The 14,465-nt window shown below is 37.3% G+C and overlaps 2 protein-coding genes across 7 annotated transcripts in view; one reads left to right on the top strand and one right to left on the bottom strand.

Moving 5' to 3' along the window:
- Window positions 1-14,465, top strand: part of GPATCH8 (G-patch domain containing 8) — a 101,817-nt gene that overhangs the window by 50,759 nt on the left and 36,593 nt on the right. For 4 of the 6 annotated variants that reach the window (XM_081220640.1, XM_081220641.1, XM_081220645.1 and 1 more), the window contains 2 exons: window positions 5,301-5,368; window positions 6,004-6,090. In XM_081220640.1, coding sequence (XP_081076766.1) covers window positions 5,301-5,368; window positions 6,004-6,090 — 155 coding nt within the window. Of the gene's footprint in view, window positions 1-2,998; window positions 3,044-5,300; window positions 5,369-6,003; window positions 6,091-14,465 lie in introns of all 6 variants that reach the window. The other 2 variants (XM_081220643.1, XM_081220644.1) reach the window with 1 other exon arrangement.
- Window positions 11,555-14,307, bottom strand: LOC308607671 (small ribosomal subunit protein eS6-like; the record flags this gene model as incomplete). The annotated part of the gene is made up of 3 exons (XM_081219826.1): window positions 11,555-11,978; window positions 12,439-12,937; window positions 14,293-14,307. 3 exons carry the CDS (start codon window positions 14,305-14,307, stop codon window positions 11,782-11,784), a joined length of 711 nt encoding a protein of 236 aa, XP_081075952.1. The 3' UTR covers window positions 11,555-11,781.

Genomic DNA, 14,465 nt, shown 5'->3' on the forward strand with positions numbered 1-14,465 from the left:
TTATTTTGCCTAATTATAGGTAATTCATGGGGTGTAGGACTTTGTTTTAGTCACTGCCGTATGCCCAAAGCCTTCCAAGAGTACTTGGTATATAGTAGCAACTCAGTAAGTGTTGTTGAGTGAATCTCAGTAAAGGAAAGGTCAGCTGAGGTAAATTGGGTGTTCTTACCTCTGTTGATATCCAGCTAGTGTTTTAATCACTTCAGAAGCTACTTAATTTCTAATTTATTTCTGTGGAGAAGTCACGTGTCTTCTGTTTCTGAAGTGTGCTGATTACCAGATTATGGTTGTACTTTAATATTTTCTTCCCAGTTGTTGTATTCCTGGAGTTAGTTTGTTTAAAAATAGTGTTTGTGGGCCTTCCCTGGCGGTCCAGTGGTTAAGATTTAACTTCCACTGCACAGGGTGCGGGTTTGATCCCTGGTGGGGGAGCTAAGATCCCACATGCCTCATGGCCAAAAAACATAAAACAGAAGCAATATTGTAACAAATTCAATAAAGACTTAAAAAATGGTCCACATCAAAAAAAATCTTTAAAAAAATTAAAAAATAGGACTTCCCTGGTGGTGCAGTGGTTGAGAGTCTGCCTGCCCATGCAGGGGACATGGGTTCGAGCCCTGGTCTGGGAAGATCCCACATGCCGCAGAGCAGCTGGGCCCGTGAGCCACAACTACTGAGCCTGCGCATCTGGAGCCTGTGCCCCGCAACAGGAGAGGCCGCGACGGTGAAAGACCCGCGTACCGCGATGAAGAGTGGCCCCCGCTTGCCGCAACTAGAGAAAGCCCTCGCACAGAAACGAAGATCCAACACAGCCAAAGATTAATCAATTAATTAAAAAAATAAAAAGTGTTTGTAAAAAAAAAATTATTTCTTCACAGTCCAGTTCTTTGGGCCAGTTTTGTAGATTGGTATATCCTTAAGTGTTTCAAAATCAAAACTGATTAATGTGAGGGATTATTCTCAGAAACAGTGTGGCTATAAGCAATCAGTGGATTTTGGTATTTAGCTTTATTCTCTCTTCAGTTATGATAAGTCATAATACCATCACATTTTAGCAAGAGATGAATATATGAACATTTTAGCATGTTTGTCATTGTAGAAGTAAGCCTACCTTCTAAAATATAGAATGTACAATACTGTTTGGTTAATGAAACATCATTTAAAGTTTTTTCATCTCTTTAAAAAATTTTTTTTAATTAATTGATTTTTTGGGGGCTGCGTTGGGTCTTCATTGCTGTGCGCTCGGGCTTTCTCTAGTTGTCAAGAGCGGGGGCTACTCTTCTTTGCAGTGCACTGGCTTCTCATTGAGGTGGCTTCTCTTGTTGCAGAGCACAGGCTCTAGGCACGTGGGCTTCAGTAGTTGTGGCTCGCAGGCTCTAGAGCACAGGCTCAGTAGTTGTGGTGCACGAGCTTGGTTGCTCTGCGGCATGTGGGATCTTCCCGGACCAGGGCTCGAACCCGTGTCCCCTGTGTTGGCAGGCGTATTAACCACTGTGCCACCAGAGAATCCCTTAAAAAAGTTTTTTAATTGAAGTATGAATGACATACAATATTATTTTAGTTTCAGGTGTACAACATAATGATTCGATATTTGTATATAAATTTACAGTTTTGATTTAGAAAATACGAATATCAATTTTTTCCCCCATCACATGAATACATTGGTATTGGAACATTCTAGAGGTGGTGTGTTTTCTTTCCTTTGCCCCCCCTTGTCCAGTTGGCTAGATCACAGTCATAGTATCTATATATAGATCTTTGGCTGAAGAGGACAGTTTCTTTAAGGAAAGTATTTAGTGTTCTGGTTGAAGTTGCCTCCTTTGACGTGAAATAAACAACAAAATGTTCTTATTTTAATGGATTTTAAGAAATATTTGCCCCTGTTAAGAGAAACCAAGAAATAGGGAACTTGGATTTCATTCAATTTGTTTTAAAAAGAAGTTGAGTTTTCTAGGGAATATTATATTAGCAAACATTCTGTTGCTACCTACCCTTTGAAAAGTCATAACTACAGGTTGTTATTCAGATGTTCCACAGTGATGTGCTCTATGATAGGATTTATCATTGATCACAAATGAATAAATTCAGGGGATTTTTTTCTTTTTTTTAATGCTGCAACCTCTTCCTGTATGTATTGTTCAGTGTCTTTTCCCAGTGAGATTTTTCCTTGGTCAGGAGCCTCTAATGAAAGAAATTACTATTTGGCCCAGGCAGTAATGTTGCCTTCAGATTGTTTTTAAAGCCAGACTGTTTGTTTTCTGTGAGTTACCTCTGAGTGAACTAATTGTAAATGTGACAGCCCTTTTGATGCCACTTTCTCTGGAATTACTGGTGTTCTTCAAAGCTTGGCTTTGTTGTGTGCAGAAAGAGAGATGTTGGCGGACTTGGGAAGACTTCATTAAAAGGAAACAAAAGTTCTAAGGAAAGCTCCTTCAGGAGTTGTATTTGTTCATAATAGAGCTCAAATGCACATAAGTTTTCCAAGCACTGAAGATCTAAGGTTATTTTCCAGACCTTTTACTTATTATATATTTTCAGTAAGGTCTTGATGAACCCCTCCACCCCCCAAATCCTCTTAGAGTTATTTTAGTGTAGCAAATGACTTGATCACTGTCCAGTTGATCTGTCTTTGATGTTATTTCTTTAAGGAAAAAGTCCCACCTTGGGCCCTGAGTACTGATTTACCAGAATGAGTAGTTAAATGAGAGATCGGAAGCTAGAGCTAGTTTTTTCACTTTCTCTCACCTCCCCCCCGCCCCCCGCATTATTTTAGAGGAGGTTGTTCATGTTCTCAAGTAACAGTACAAAAATCTCACACCCTGACCCAACCAGTATGAAAACAACCGCTGTAGCACAAAGTGTCCTTCCTGTGTCCCCAGCTGAAATTGGGGGAGGGACAAAGCCCAATTGTTACTTTACCCCATCCTGTCTGCCTGCTAGAAGGCCTGTTTCCTACCCTAATGGTTTCTGCCTAACAAATGGTGTTTCTTTTTTACAGCATTATGATCCTGGACTTGTTGTGGTGATGGTAAACTTAGCAGTGGTAATTTTTTATTTTCAGACTGAATTACTCCTTTTGTCATCAGTGCACCAATATGTTAGGCTTACTTTCTCTGTTGTAGCCTTCATCCTTCTGCTTGGTCTTTTTCATTTTCCTTTCCTTTCCTTATGCAACTTGTCTGATCCTTGTTCATTAAAGGGTAATGTTAAGAAGGGATATATCTGTTTGTGTTAGAACTGCCAAAAAAAAAATCAGTTAAAACATTAAATTCTAATACTGTAAAAACTTGATTTCCCCACAATATAATGGGCACTAGCACTTGCTACTGCAATCTATAAATAAAACAAACTTTGACTGCCTTAGAAGGCAAAAGTACTAATGCAGAGTTTATAACAGGGGTTTACAGAGGTAATGAATTTATACCAAAATTGTCTTGATTCTTACAAAGCAAATTCTGACAAATCGAAAAAGATATCAAATCAAAAAAAAAGTAAAATTACTTTGACATTTCTTTTCAATTCTTTCATTGGACCATTTCTTTTTACCAGTAAATCCCTGATTGAGACGTTATGAAAGTGATATTACACCTAGGAAGTCATTTTTATAACCTGTCTTTAATTTGGTCCTTTTGCTAAAGATTGCAGTCACTGCTTATTTATTATACCATTGGGCATAAGGTAATAATGCATTTTTATTTTGTTTAACTGGCAGTATTTGATAGTATCTAAAAGAAGGCTGTATTTCAAAACTTTGTTCTCTTTCCTTGCATGAGATGTTCTTTATTAAACTTTTTTTTTCACTGTTCCTAATTACCTTCTTATTGTTTACAAGCAATAATGGGATATTGGTGATAAGTAATTGAACTTCTGAATTTGTTTTTCATTACTTTTTGAAACACAGATTAATCCCATAAATACAGAGCAACTGGGTACAAGTGGTTGCTGGTCACTTTGGAAACAGTTTCTTTTTTTTTTTTGCGGTACGCGGGCCTCTCACTGTTGTGGCCTCTCCCGTTGCGGAGCACAGCCTCCGGACGCGCAGGCTCAGCGGCCATGGCTCACGGGCCTAGCCCCTCCGCTGCATGTGGGATCTTCCCGGACCGGGACACGAACCCGCGTCCCCTGCATCGGCAGGTGGACTCTCAACCACTGGCGCCACCAGGGAAGCCCAACAGTTTCTTTTTTTTTTCCTCCTGGACTAATCCTAGTCATGATCATGGCTTTTATTGCTTTTTTTTTTTTTTCCAAATTTGTTTTTGGTAATATCTTAGATTTAGCCTGACAAAACTCAACTTTTAGCCCAAAGGTATAATATATATGTGTGTATAACAAAAAAACAAAAATAAAAAAACAGTTGTTTACACCAGCCTGAGTGAAATGATGAGGGAAGTAAACATTGTGTTTTTTCACTAAAGGTATACAACGGATAAGGTAAGTCCTCTTTTCAGTGGGCTTACATCACAATAAACAGCGCAAGTTGTGATGTAAAACAGCTGTGGTAGTAAAGTGCTTGTCTGCCCCATTTTGCTTTGTTTGGCTGGTTATGAGTGGATTAAATATACATTTTTTAAAATCTCCAGCATAGATCAATTAGTTTAAAGTCAATTTTCTTCGCAACTAGTCCTTTTCACAGCTTACTGATTGCCACAGCCAGTGTTAAATCCACTCTGGAAAATGGGACCTCAGAGCACCAGTTTAAAAGTGAAACTATTTTTTGTTCCTAAGGGCAACGAACTGTTGCTTTCTATTTAATTATTTTCACCACCTCATTTAATTGTAAAGCATCTTTTGAATACAAAAAAATATTAAACACGCTGAGTTGCTGTTACTGAATTTTCCTGTATCATGTTTGAAACTGTGCTCTTCCGATTTAAACATGTCAGTTGAGATATTTATTACCAGTTTTAAAAGTGAGTGTGGGAAGATGTCAGTGGACAGTAAGAGTGAAGTGATTTTTGGTGGAAAGTTATTTGGAGGTCTTTTTAAAAAGGAATTTCTAATGTTTTTGATTTTAAACTTCCTGGTGCCATTGCTTAGAAGTGCTTTTGCATTACTTATTTAATTTTGCCATAGTAATCTGGAATCATCCCCAACTGGAAGGTCAACCAAGGTGGTTAGTTGGGCTTAAACTGGGAGAGGTAGGTTTGGTTGTAAGCTGTGAGAATGGCTTGTGTTTGGTTCACTGTAGCTTTCTGGTCTCTGCACTCCAAGGCAAGATCTCTAACCACCCAAACCCAATGTGTAAAGTGAACTGTTGACTTAGCTTTGCATCTCACCTTGATTATATGTTCCTGTTACAGGGAGAACAGATCCCATTCCAATCGTTGTCAAGTATGATGTCATGGGCATGGGTCGCATGGAAATGGAGGTAAGTTGATCTCATCGGTTCACTTGTTTTATGGGATATTTAAAATTGATACTAATTCCAAATTCAGATGTAGTTTTAATGTTTTTGAGGGGAAATTTTAAAATGTATTTTACATTCTCATTTAGTGCTGCCTTTGAGGCAGGTAGGTGGCAAATAATGCCCCTGTTATGAAGAAGTTGAGTGTTTTCCCCAGGGTTTTGCCACAAGGCAAGGTCAGATTTAAACCCAGACCCCGGTGCTCATTTCCATAGGCAGTGTTGCTCAACTCTTAAAATAATTGCTGTGGTAGAAGCTTTGCCCCTGTAGAGCTGTGTACAGCTGTCATCTGTGATATCTTCTTTTCATTGCCTGAAATACTTTTCTCCATTTACTCCTAATTCTTTGGCATTGAACATTGAAGTAAAGTCTGTTATCATCAACACTTGTGCCTGTTGGGAACCACCAGCATGAAAGGATTAATGAACTATTTTTTGCATGCTGTTTTCTCTGTGGGGTGACAATAAAGCAAGAGGTAGCTGAGCAAAAAGTTAGAAGTTTCTTATTTTCATACAATACTGTAGTTGTGTAAATGACTTTTTTATGGCTAATTGGGGGTACTTAAGGAATTAAGACTAATTATATCTGTTTTTGTTAAGCTTGATTATGCCGAAGATGCTACCGAACGGCGCCGTGTCCTAGAAGTAGAAAAAGAAGACACGGAAGAACTGAGACAGAAGTACAAGGTACTTAAGTGAAGCCATTCTTGCATGTGGGGTGTTCACACTGAGATATTATTCATTTTAGTGAAAAGAATCTGTTGACAGCAACATTCGTTTGACCTTTGGTGGTGATTAGTCTTAGACCTCGGGTTTCTGTTACTTTCTTATTTATTGCTTCTTTAAAAACTATAGAGATAGTAATAACCATTTTGTATTATTATCTGTTGGGGAGAGTGCATTAGTGTTTGAAAACGCAGTGCCTGGTGTACATTAGTTAGTAATAGCAGTAAAAATTGGTGAGTCCTTTGAGAGCTTGATACCTGTTGATAAGCCTTTTCTTTTTTAATGGATGAGGTGTTTGAAGAATGAAAAACAATTGAGAACTTCAGTATCTTCCTTTTTAAGCAGGTAGTTATAGAAAACTGCAGCTTAGAACATGTTATAAGTTAGCTTTCAAAAAGACTGACAAGGGTACATGCCTTTCAAGGTGTTTTAGTAAGCCCAATCTCTACCATAAAATAGGTAAATTTGAAGATAAGAAACAGAATTAGTGAAGATTATCATATAGAAGCGGATTTTGGTCATGATACTTATGGTGAGAAGAGAGAAAAGGGGTTCATTTTTAAAAATCTGTTCTACCGTAAAAAAATACATAAAGCAAAAAGTGACAGAACTACAAGGAGCAATGTTATACCTACCACAGTTGTTGGAGATTTTAATATACCTCTCAGTAATTGACAAAAGTAGAGGAAAGCAATCAGCAAGGATGTTTGGAAGACTGGAACATCTCATTTAACAAATTTCACCTCATGATTATATAGAACTATACACCCAATCACTTTGAAAGTAACAAATTTCAAATATATATGAAACATTTATTTAAACAAATTTTTTACCATGTTCTGTGTCATAAAGTATCAACAGATTTCAAAGAACTGAAATCAAGTTATCAAGCCATAAAACAATTTTTTAAAAAGATTTTTTAAAACCTCTGTTTCAAAATTAAGAAGCACATTTTTACATATAACCTATCAGTAAAAGAAGAAATCACAATGGTAATTGGAAAATATTTTGGACTGAAAGATAAAAATGCTACACATCAAAACTTGTAAGATAAGCTAAAGCAATATGATATATGATAGCAAATACATGTCCTTTTTTTTTAACATCTTTATTGTAGTGTAATTGCTTTACAATGGTGTGTTAGTTTCTGCTGTATAACAAAGTGAGTCAGCTATACATATACCTACATCCCCATATCTCCTCCCTCTTGCGTCTCCCTCCCACCCTCCCTATCCCACGCCTCTAGGTGGACACAAAGCACCGAGCTGATCTCCCTGTGCATTGTGGCTGCTTCTCACTAGCTATCTGTTTTACATCTGGTAGTGTATATATGTCCATGCCACTCTCCCACTTCGTCCCAGCTTACCCTTCCCCCTCCCCCTCCCCGTGTCCTCAAGTCCATTCTCTACATCTGCATCTTTATTCCTGTCCTGCCCCTAGGTTCTTCAGAACCTTTTTTTTTTTTTTTTTTTTTTTTTTTTTAGATTCCATATATATGTGTTAGCATACAGTATTTGTTTTTCTCTTTCTGACTTACTTCACTGTGTATGACAGACTCTAGGTCCATCCACCTCCCTACAAATAACTCAATTTCATTTCTTTTTATGGCTGAGTAATAATATTCCATCATATATGTGTCCCATCATATATATGTGCCACATCTTCTTTATCCATTCATCTGTCGATGGACACTTAGGTTGCTTCCATGTCCTGGCTATTGTAAATAGAGCTGCAGTGAACATTGTGGTACATGGCTCTTTTTGAATTATGATTTTCTCAAGGTATATGCCCAGTAGTGGGATTGCTGGGTCTTATAGTAGTTCCATTTTTAGTTTTCTGAGGAACCTCCATACTGTTCTTCATAGTGGCTGTATTAGTGTACATTCCCACCAACAGTGCAAGAGGGTTCCCCTTTCTCCACACCCTCTCTGGCGTTTATTGTTTGTAGATTTTTTGACTCTGGCCGTTCTGACCGCGTGAGGTGATACCTCATTTTAGTTTTGATTTGCATTTCTCTAATGATTAGTGATGTTCAGCACCCTTTCATGTGTTTGTTGGCAATCTGTATATCTTCTTTGGAGAAATGTCTATTTAGGTCTTGATAGCAAATACATGTCCTTAGATGCTTATCTTAGAAAAAAAAAAGGCAGGAAATAAATGAAGTAAACGTTCCTCTTGGGAAGTTAGCAAAAGAATAGCAAAATAAACCCAAAGAAGGTTAAAGAAAAGAAATAATGAAGATAAGATAAAGATAAGAACAGAAGGGCTTCCCTGGTGGCGCAGTGGTTGAGAGTCCTCCTGTTGATGCAGGGGACGTGGGTTCATGCCCCAGTCCGGGAAGATCTCACATGCCATGGAGCGGCTGGCTCCGTGAGCCATGGCCGCTGAGCCTGCGCGTCTGGAGCCTGTGCTCCGCAACAGAAGAGGCCACAGCAGTGAGGGGCCCGCATACCGCAAAAAAAAAAAAAAAAGAAAAAAGAAAAAAGATAAGAACACAAAAGAATGAAACAGAAAACAAACATACAACAAATCCAAAAGTTAGTTCTTTGACATACTTGTGATATTAAGAAAGAAAAGAACATAGAAAACCAATGTCAATATTGAAAAAAAGAGGATGTCATTGCAGATGCAGCAGGCACTAAAAGATAAAAATAGTATGGATAACTTTATGCTTTGAATGCAAAGATAGGTTTAAGTGGACAAATTCCTAAAAAATATAACTTGCTAAAATAGACTTGAAGAGAATAGAAAACCTTGGTAATCCTATAACATATATAAATTATATAAATTGAATCTGTGGTGAAAAATCTTTCCATACAGCCCAAATAATTTCATAGTGAGTTCTATCACAGTTCATAAAAGAAATAACTTCAGTCTTGACCAACAATTTCTGATCTTCCAGAGAACTGAAAATGAAGAAAAACTCCCAGCTCATTTAATTAGATACTAGATGGTAACTCCTGACAAGGACAGTATGATAAGAATAATTATATGACATTGATGTATAACACAGATGCAGATCTTAAAAGACCATAACCAATTTAGGATATACCATGACCAAGTTATCCCACGAATGCAAGATTGATTTAATGTTAAAATCAATTCATGTAGTCAACCATATTAAATGATTAAAGGGAAAAAATTATATGATCATCTCAATAGGTGCAAAAAAACCAAGAGCATTATATAAAATTCAGCATTCATTCATGATGAAAACTCTTTTCCAACTTGACAAAGAAAGGACCTTTTTTAACCAGGTGGAATGCCTACAAAAACTATATAGGAGACATCATACTTAATATTGAAAAGTCAAAAGCTTTCCTTTTGAGATGGGGAAACATAACAGGTTCGTATCTGTCATTGTTTGTATTAAATATTGTGCTGGAGGTCTTAAGCAGCACAGTAAGACAGACAGGCAAAAACAAACAAAGATACAAGAGATGAAAGGGGAGACAGAACTGTTACTGTTTGCAGGTATGATTATGTTCATGATAGCCAAGAAAATTTACAGATTAGTTACACAAATAGCAGAGTTTAACAGGATGCTAGATACAAAATCATACATTTAAATTTTCATATTACAAAATGGATATAACAAAAATGTCAGCAACTGTAATAGCAAAAAAAATATATGAAGCACTTGGGTATAGATCTAATGAGATGCGGGAGACTTAAGGCAAAAATTCTGAAGCATTATTTAGAGGCATTAAAGAACAATGAATTTTAAAAATGAAATTTTTTTATGATCATGAATTAGAAGACTCAATATTGTAAAGGTATCTGTTTTCCCCCAATTTTTCTATATATTCAAATCAATCAGATAAAAATCCCAACAGGATTTTGTTTGGAATTTTGTGTGGAAGTATAAAGGGCCAAGAATAGTCAGAGGTTAAAGTATAAGATAGAAAGCTACAGTAATTAAGACATGTGATATTGGCACAAGGATAGACCAATGGAACAGAAAAGAGAGCCCAGTTGCAGACCCTTACATATTTGACCACTTGATAAGACAAAGATGGTATTGCAGATAAGTGGGGGAAGGAATGAATTTTTCAGTAAAAGGTTCTGAGACAGTTGGTTATCCATATGGGAAATAGTGAATTTGAACTTCTACCCCGTACCATACAATAATCAATTGCAGGTGGATTAAAGATTTAAATGTAAAAGGAAAAAACATAGAGCTTAGAAGATACTATAGAGGATTTTCTGTTTTCACCGCACCTGACGTATTTACTTATTTTTTATTTCAGTGATAGTTTATAATGAAAATTGTTGAGCATACAGATAAACTGAAAGATCTATATAGTGAATACCTATATACCTACCACCTGTATTCTACAATTAACACTTATAAATATTGTTTTATTATATATCAATTACTTCTTTAAGTGCCTTTTTTTAGTTCCTAAAATATCTTTTTGATTCTTTTCCCCAAAATTTGCTATTTTTTTGTTTTTTAAACAAAAACAAAATTTTTTGCCTTTTGGTTACTATTTCTGCCTTTTTAAAAAAAAATTCTAAATGTTCTTATTTTATAATTTCTTTCAAATCTTCTATTATCTGTAGTACTTTGTAAGTGTTTCTGTAGTTTGCTGCTTCTGACTTTCTTGCAGTGGTTTGTTTCCTTGTGTGGTTTGCAGTTTTGATTGTCATCTCATTCTCTGGATGTTTTTCGTATCCTGGATTTTAGAGGGGTTCTTATGGGGCAGTTCCATATGTGCTTTTGCTAGAGACTCAAGTCTTTAACTGAAGACCTGAGAACTTTATATGGACTGGTTTTAAAATGTTAATACCTAAGCTAAGGGTTCCTGCTTTGGATGAAAGGTGTAAATTCTTTAGGTCCACCAATGACTGTGGTCTGAAATTCCAACCTTCTATGCATGACCTTTTCCATTTATACCTTGGTAGATGGTGAGTTTTTTGATGCGTTCAGGGGATAGCAAGTGATGATGTAGTGCCATTTTTCTAGTCCCTGTTTCAAGGATGGAGACAACCATTCATCTCTCTGAGCATTTCCCAGGGAGAGCTTAGTAGGCCTTCCACCATCAAGGTCCTGAGGCCTCATCTTTAGGTGCCTAGGGATTGCCCTGTCATGTTGAGCTCAGCTTTATATTAAATTTTTTGTGTTTTATTTTATCCAGAGTTACAATATGGTGAAATCTCTCTCTTCGTTCTCTTCCTTTTTTTCTTTCCCTGTTCTCTTTTCCCTACCCCTTTCTTTATGCACTCTTCAACCCATTTAGACTGGCTTTAGCACTTTTCACTGAACCAGTTTATTCAAGGCTGCAAAATACCTTTATTTGCTAAATCCAGTAGACCTTTTAAAGTTCTTATTTTCTTCCACATCCTGCTTCTTTGCATCATTCAATACAATTGACCACTCTTTTCTCTTTAAAACAATTTCTTTTCTCTTGCTTTTGAAGATTTTATACTTTCCTAGATTCCTCCTCCTTATCTCTCTTGCTGCTTCTGTATAGATCCCTTTGTTGACTCCTTCTCTTCTGCCTGAACATTTTTTTGTCTCTTCTTATTTATTTGTTATGCTTAGAGCATCTCATTTTTTATTGGACTCAGACTTAGAAGTAGAAGCTCTCAGAGAAGACAGCCTCCATCTCTTGGCAATCTGTTCCTGGCGTTTTTCTTTGGCCTTCTTTATTCTCTTGCCAGAAGTTTAGCATATTCTGCAGCCTCTTCCTTATTTTTCTTAGTACGCTGTTTCTTCAGAGCAATACGCTGACATTTGTGTTGCAGAACACATGGAGTAACAAGATGCTGAATCTTGGGTGCTTTGGTCCTAGGTTTCTTACCTTTGTTTGGGGGCTTTCTCACAACATACTGGCGGACATCATCTTTATTTTTTTATTTTTAATTTTTTTTAACATCTTTATCGGAGTATAATTGCTTTCCAATGATGTGTTAGTTTCTGCTTTATAACAAAGTGAATCAGTTCTACATATACATATATCCCCATATCTCTTCCCTCTTGCGTCTCCCTCCCTCCCACCCTCCCTATCCCACCCCTCTAGGTGGTCACAAAGCACCGGGCTGATCACCCTGTGCTCTGCGGCTGCTTCCCAGCAGCTATCTGTTTTACATTTGGTGGTGTATATATGTCCATGCCACTCTCTCACTTTGTCCCGGCTTACCCTTCCCCCTCCCCGTATCCTCAAGTCCATTCTCTAGTAGGTCTGCGTCTTTACTCCTGTCTCGCCCTTAAGTTCTTCATGACCAGTATTTTGTTTGTTTTTCAGATTCCATATATATGTATTAGCATACGGTGTTTGTTTTTCTTTTTCTGACTTATTTCACTCTGTCGGACATCATCTTTAGAGAGATTGAAAAGTTTGTGGATCCTGCTAGCTCTTTTGGCGACAAGGCACAGTAGTATCAGTGAGTCAGGAATATCCTTCTCCCCTTTTTTTACGATGACCAAATTGAGAACACTCAGATTTGCATTCACAATGCAACCCCGTACAGATTTATGCTTTCTTTCTCCAGTCCTCCTTGGTCTGTAGCAGGAATGCCCCTTACTCAATAGCAGGCGGACTCGGCCATGGGTCAAGACACCCTGCTTCATGGGGAAACCTTGTTTGTCGTTCCCACCACTGATTCGGACCACATAACCCTTCCATTCTTCACCCCGAGCGTCAGCAGCAACTTCTGTGGCCATACGCTTCTCATAAAAGGTACGAAGTTTTTGTTCATTGTTCACTTCAATGAGTTTCTGGCAGCCAGTAGCCGGGAAAGAGATGTTCTGCTTTATCCTGAAGTGGCTGATTGCCTCCGAGGTGCCACAAAAAAGAGCTGCCTAAACTTTAGATGTTGGAGTTCTTCAGCTTAGGACCTGGGCTCTCTTTTTCTGTCTAACCACTGTCCTTAAGCATAGAATCGTCATGCCACTGTTTTGAAATTTTTCACATGGTGTGCTTTTATCCTTTAGGTCTTAGCTTAAATATTACTTCACAAGAAATCTTTCCTAACCACCCAATTTAAATAAATCCTCTACTTTATTCTCTTGCAAAACTCTCATATATAATTTATAATTATAAATTTTTGCTTGTAACCTTATTTATAGGCTGACTATGGTACTGGAAAGAAAGGGCCTTGAGGAGAGAAACTGTCTTATTTGTCTGGCAATATGTATACTGCATCCAGTATAGTGCCTGGCACATAAGTACTCAATAAATACGAGTCAAACAAATAAATTCTTGGAAATGATGGGGAAAACCAGGTTTATTTGGTATACTATCAGAAATATAAACATTTTAGAGAATACATTTTTATTGTTTTTCAAGTAAAAGTTACACTGTCAAGTAAATAATAAATACATGAAGTAGCTGAGTAATTCACAACCTCATTAGCTTACACATTATATTTTGAGGCCCTTTCTCCCCTGACCAAGAAATTATTTCACTTTTGAACTCTGTGGTAGGTACAAGAATTACTTAACTCCCATTTTATTGATCAGACTGTTTACTCAGAAATCTTGTCAACTTTGAATTATACAGCTTGCGAAACCCTCTCCCCTTCTTGATGTCACTCCTTTATTTCATATTTGTTCTTCACCTTCACATGACCTCGGAACCTTGACTTTAGTAACTTAGCCCCTCCTTAATTTATACTTCTTGAGCACCACAGATTGATTTTTTACTTCTCTCAACACTTTGATTCCAAATTCTTTTCTTCCTAATCCTTTTTTGTCATACCTACTCACCAAGAACCTATCCCCACTCAGTAGAAATATTTGCATTCTTCATTTCTACATCTTTACTGTAGTGCAGTGTGGGACTAGTGCCAACTCACTGGACTCCCAGAACTGCCAAGGAATCCTTTCACGCATCAACTCCCTCTTAGTCTCTTCAACTGTCATTCTCAAACATTGATCTTTAAGCCCTCATCTTCCCTCAGCCACCCTTGTCCTTCCTCCATCTTCCCTTACTCCTAGTAGAAAACAAAGAAAATTTGGACTATCAGATGGGTGTGCCTTCTTCTACTGTAATATCTGCCATCAAACTTGGGTCTACCTCTTCCCATCCTTAAATATTTCTCCCTTGTTTCATAATCTGTCAAATGAAAATTCCTACCTACATCTGAATTCTGGATCCTAATCCTCTCTGTATCATCAAAGACCTTACATCTTTTTTCCTATCTTGGCAAACTCACTTTGCACTCATTCATTTCCTATCACCAGTAAACATGCTCACACATTCTTGGGGGAAAAGAACCACTAAAACTACAAAAAAAAACCTTACTCTGTTGACTCTTACTCTCTGTAACTGCCATCTTTTCTTTTTACTTGTCTTTAGAACCAAAATTCTGAAAGAATAGTCTCTACA

Source organism: Mesoplodon bidens (genome assembly GCF_964165515.1).
Source record: "Mesoplodon bidens genome assembly, chromosome: 19".
NCBI classification, from domain to species: domain Eukaryota; kingdom Metazoa; phylum Chordata; class Mammalia; order Artiodactyla; family Ziphiidae; genus Mesoplodon; species Mesoplodon bidens.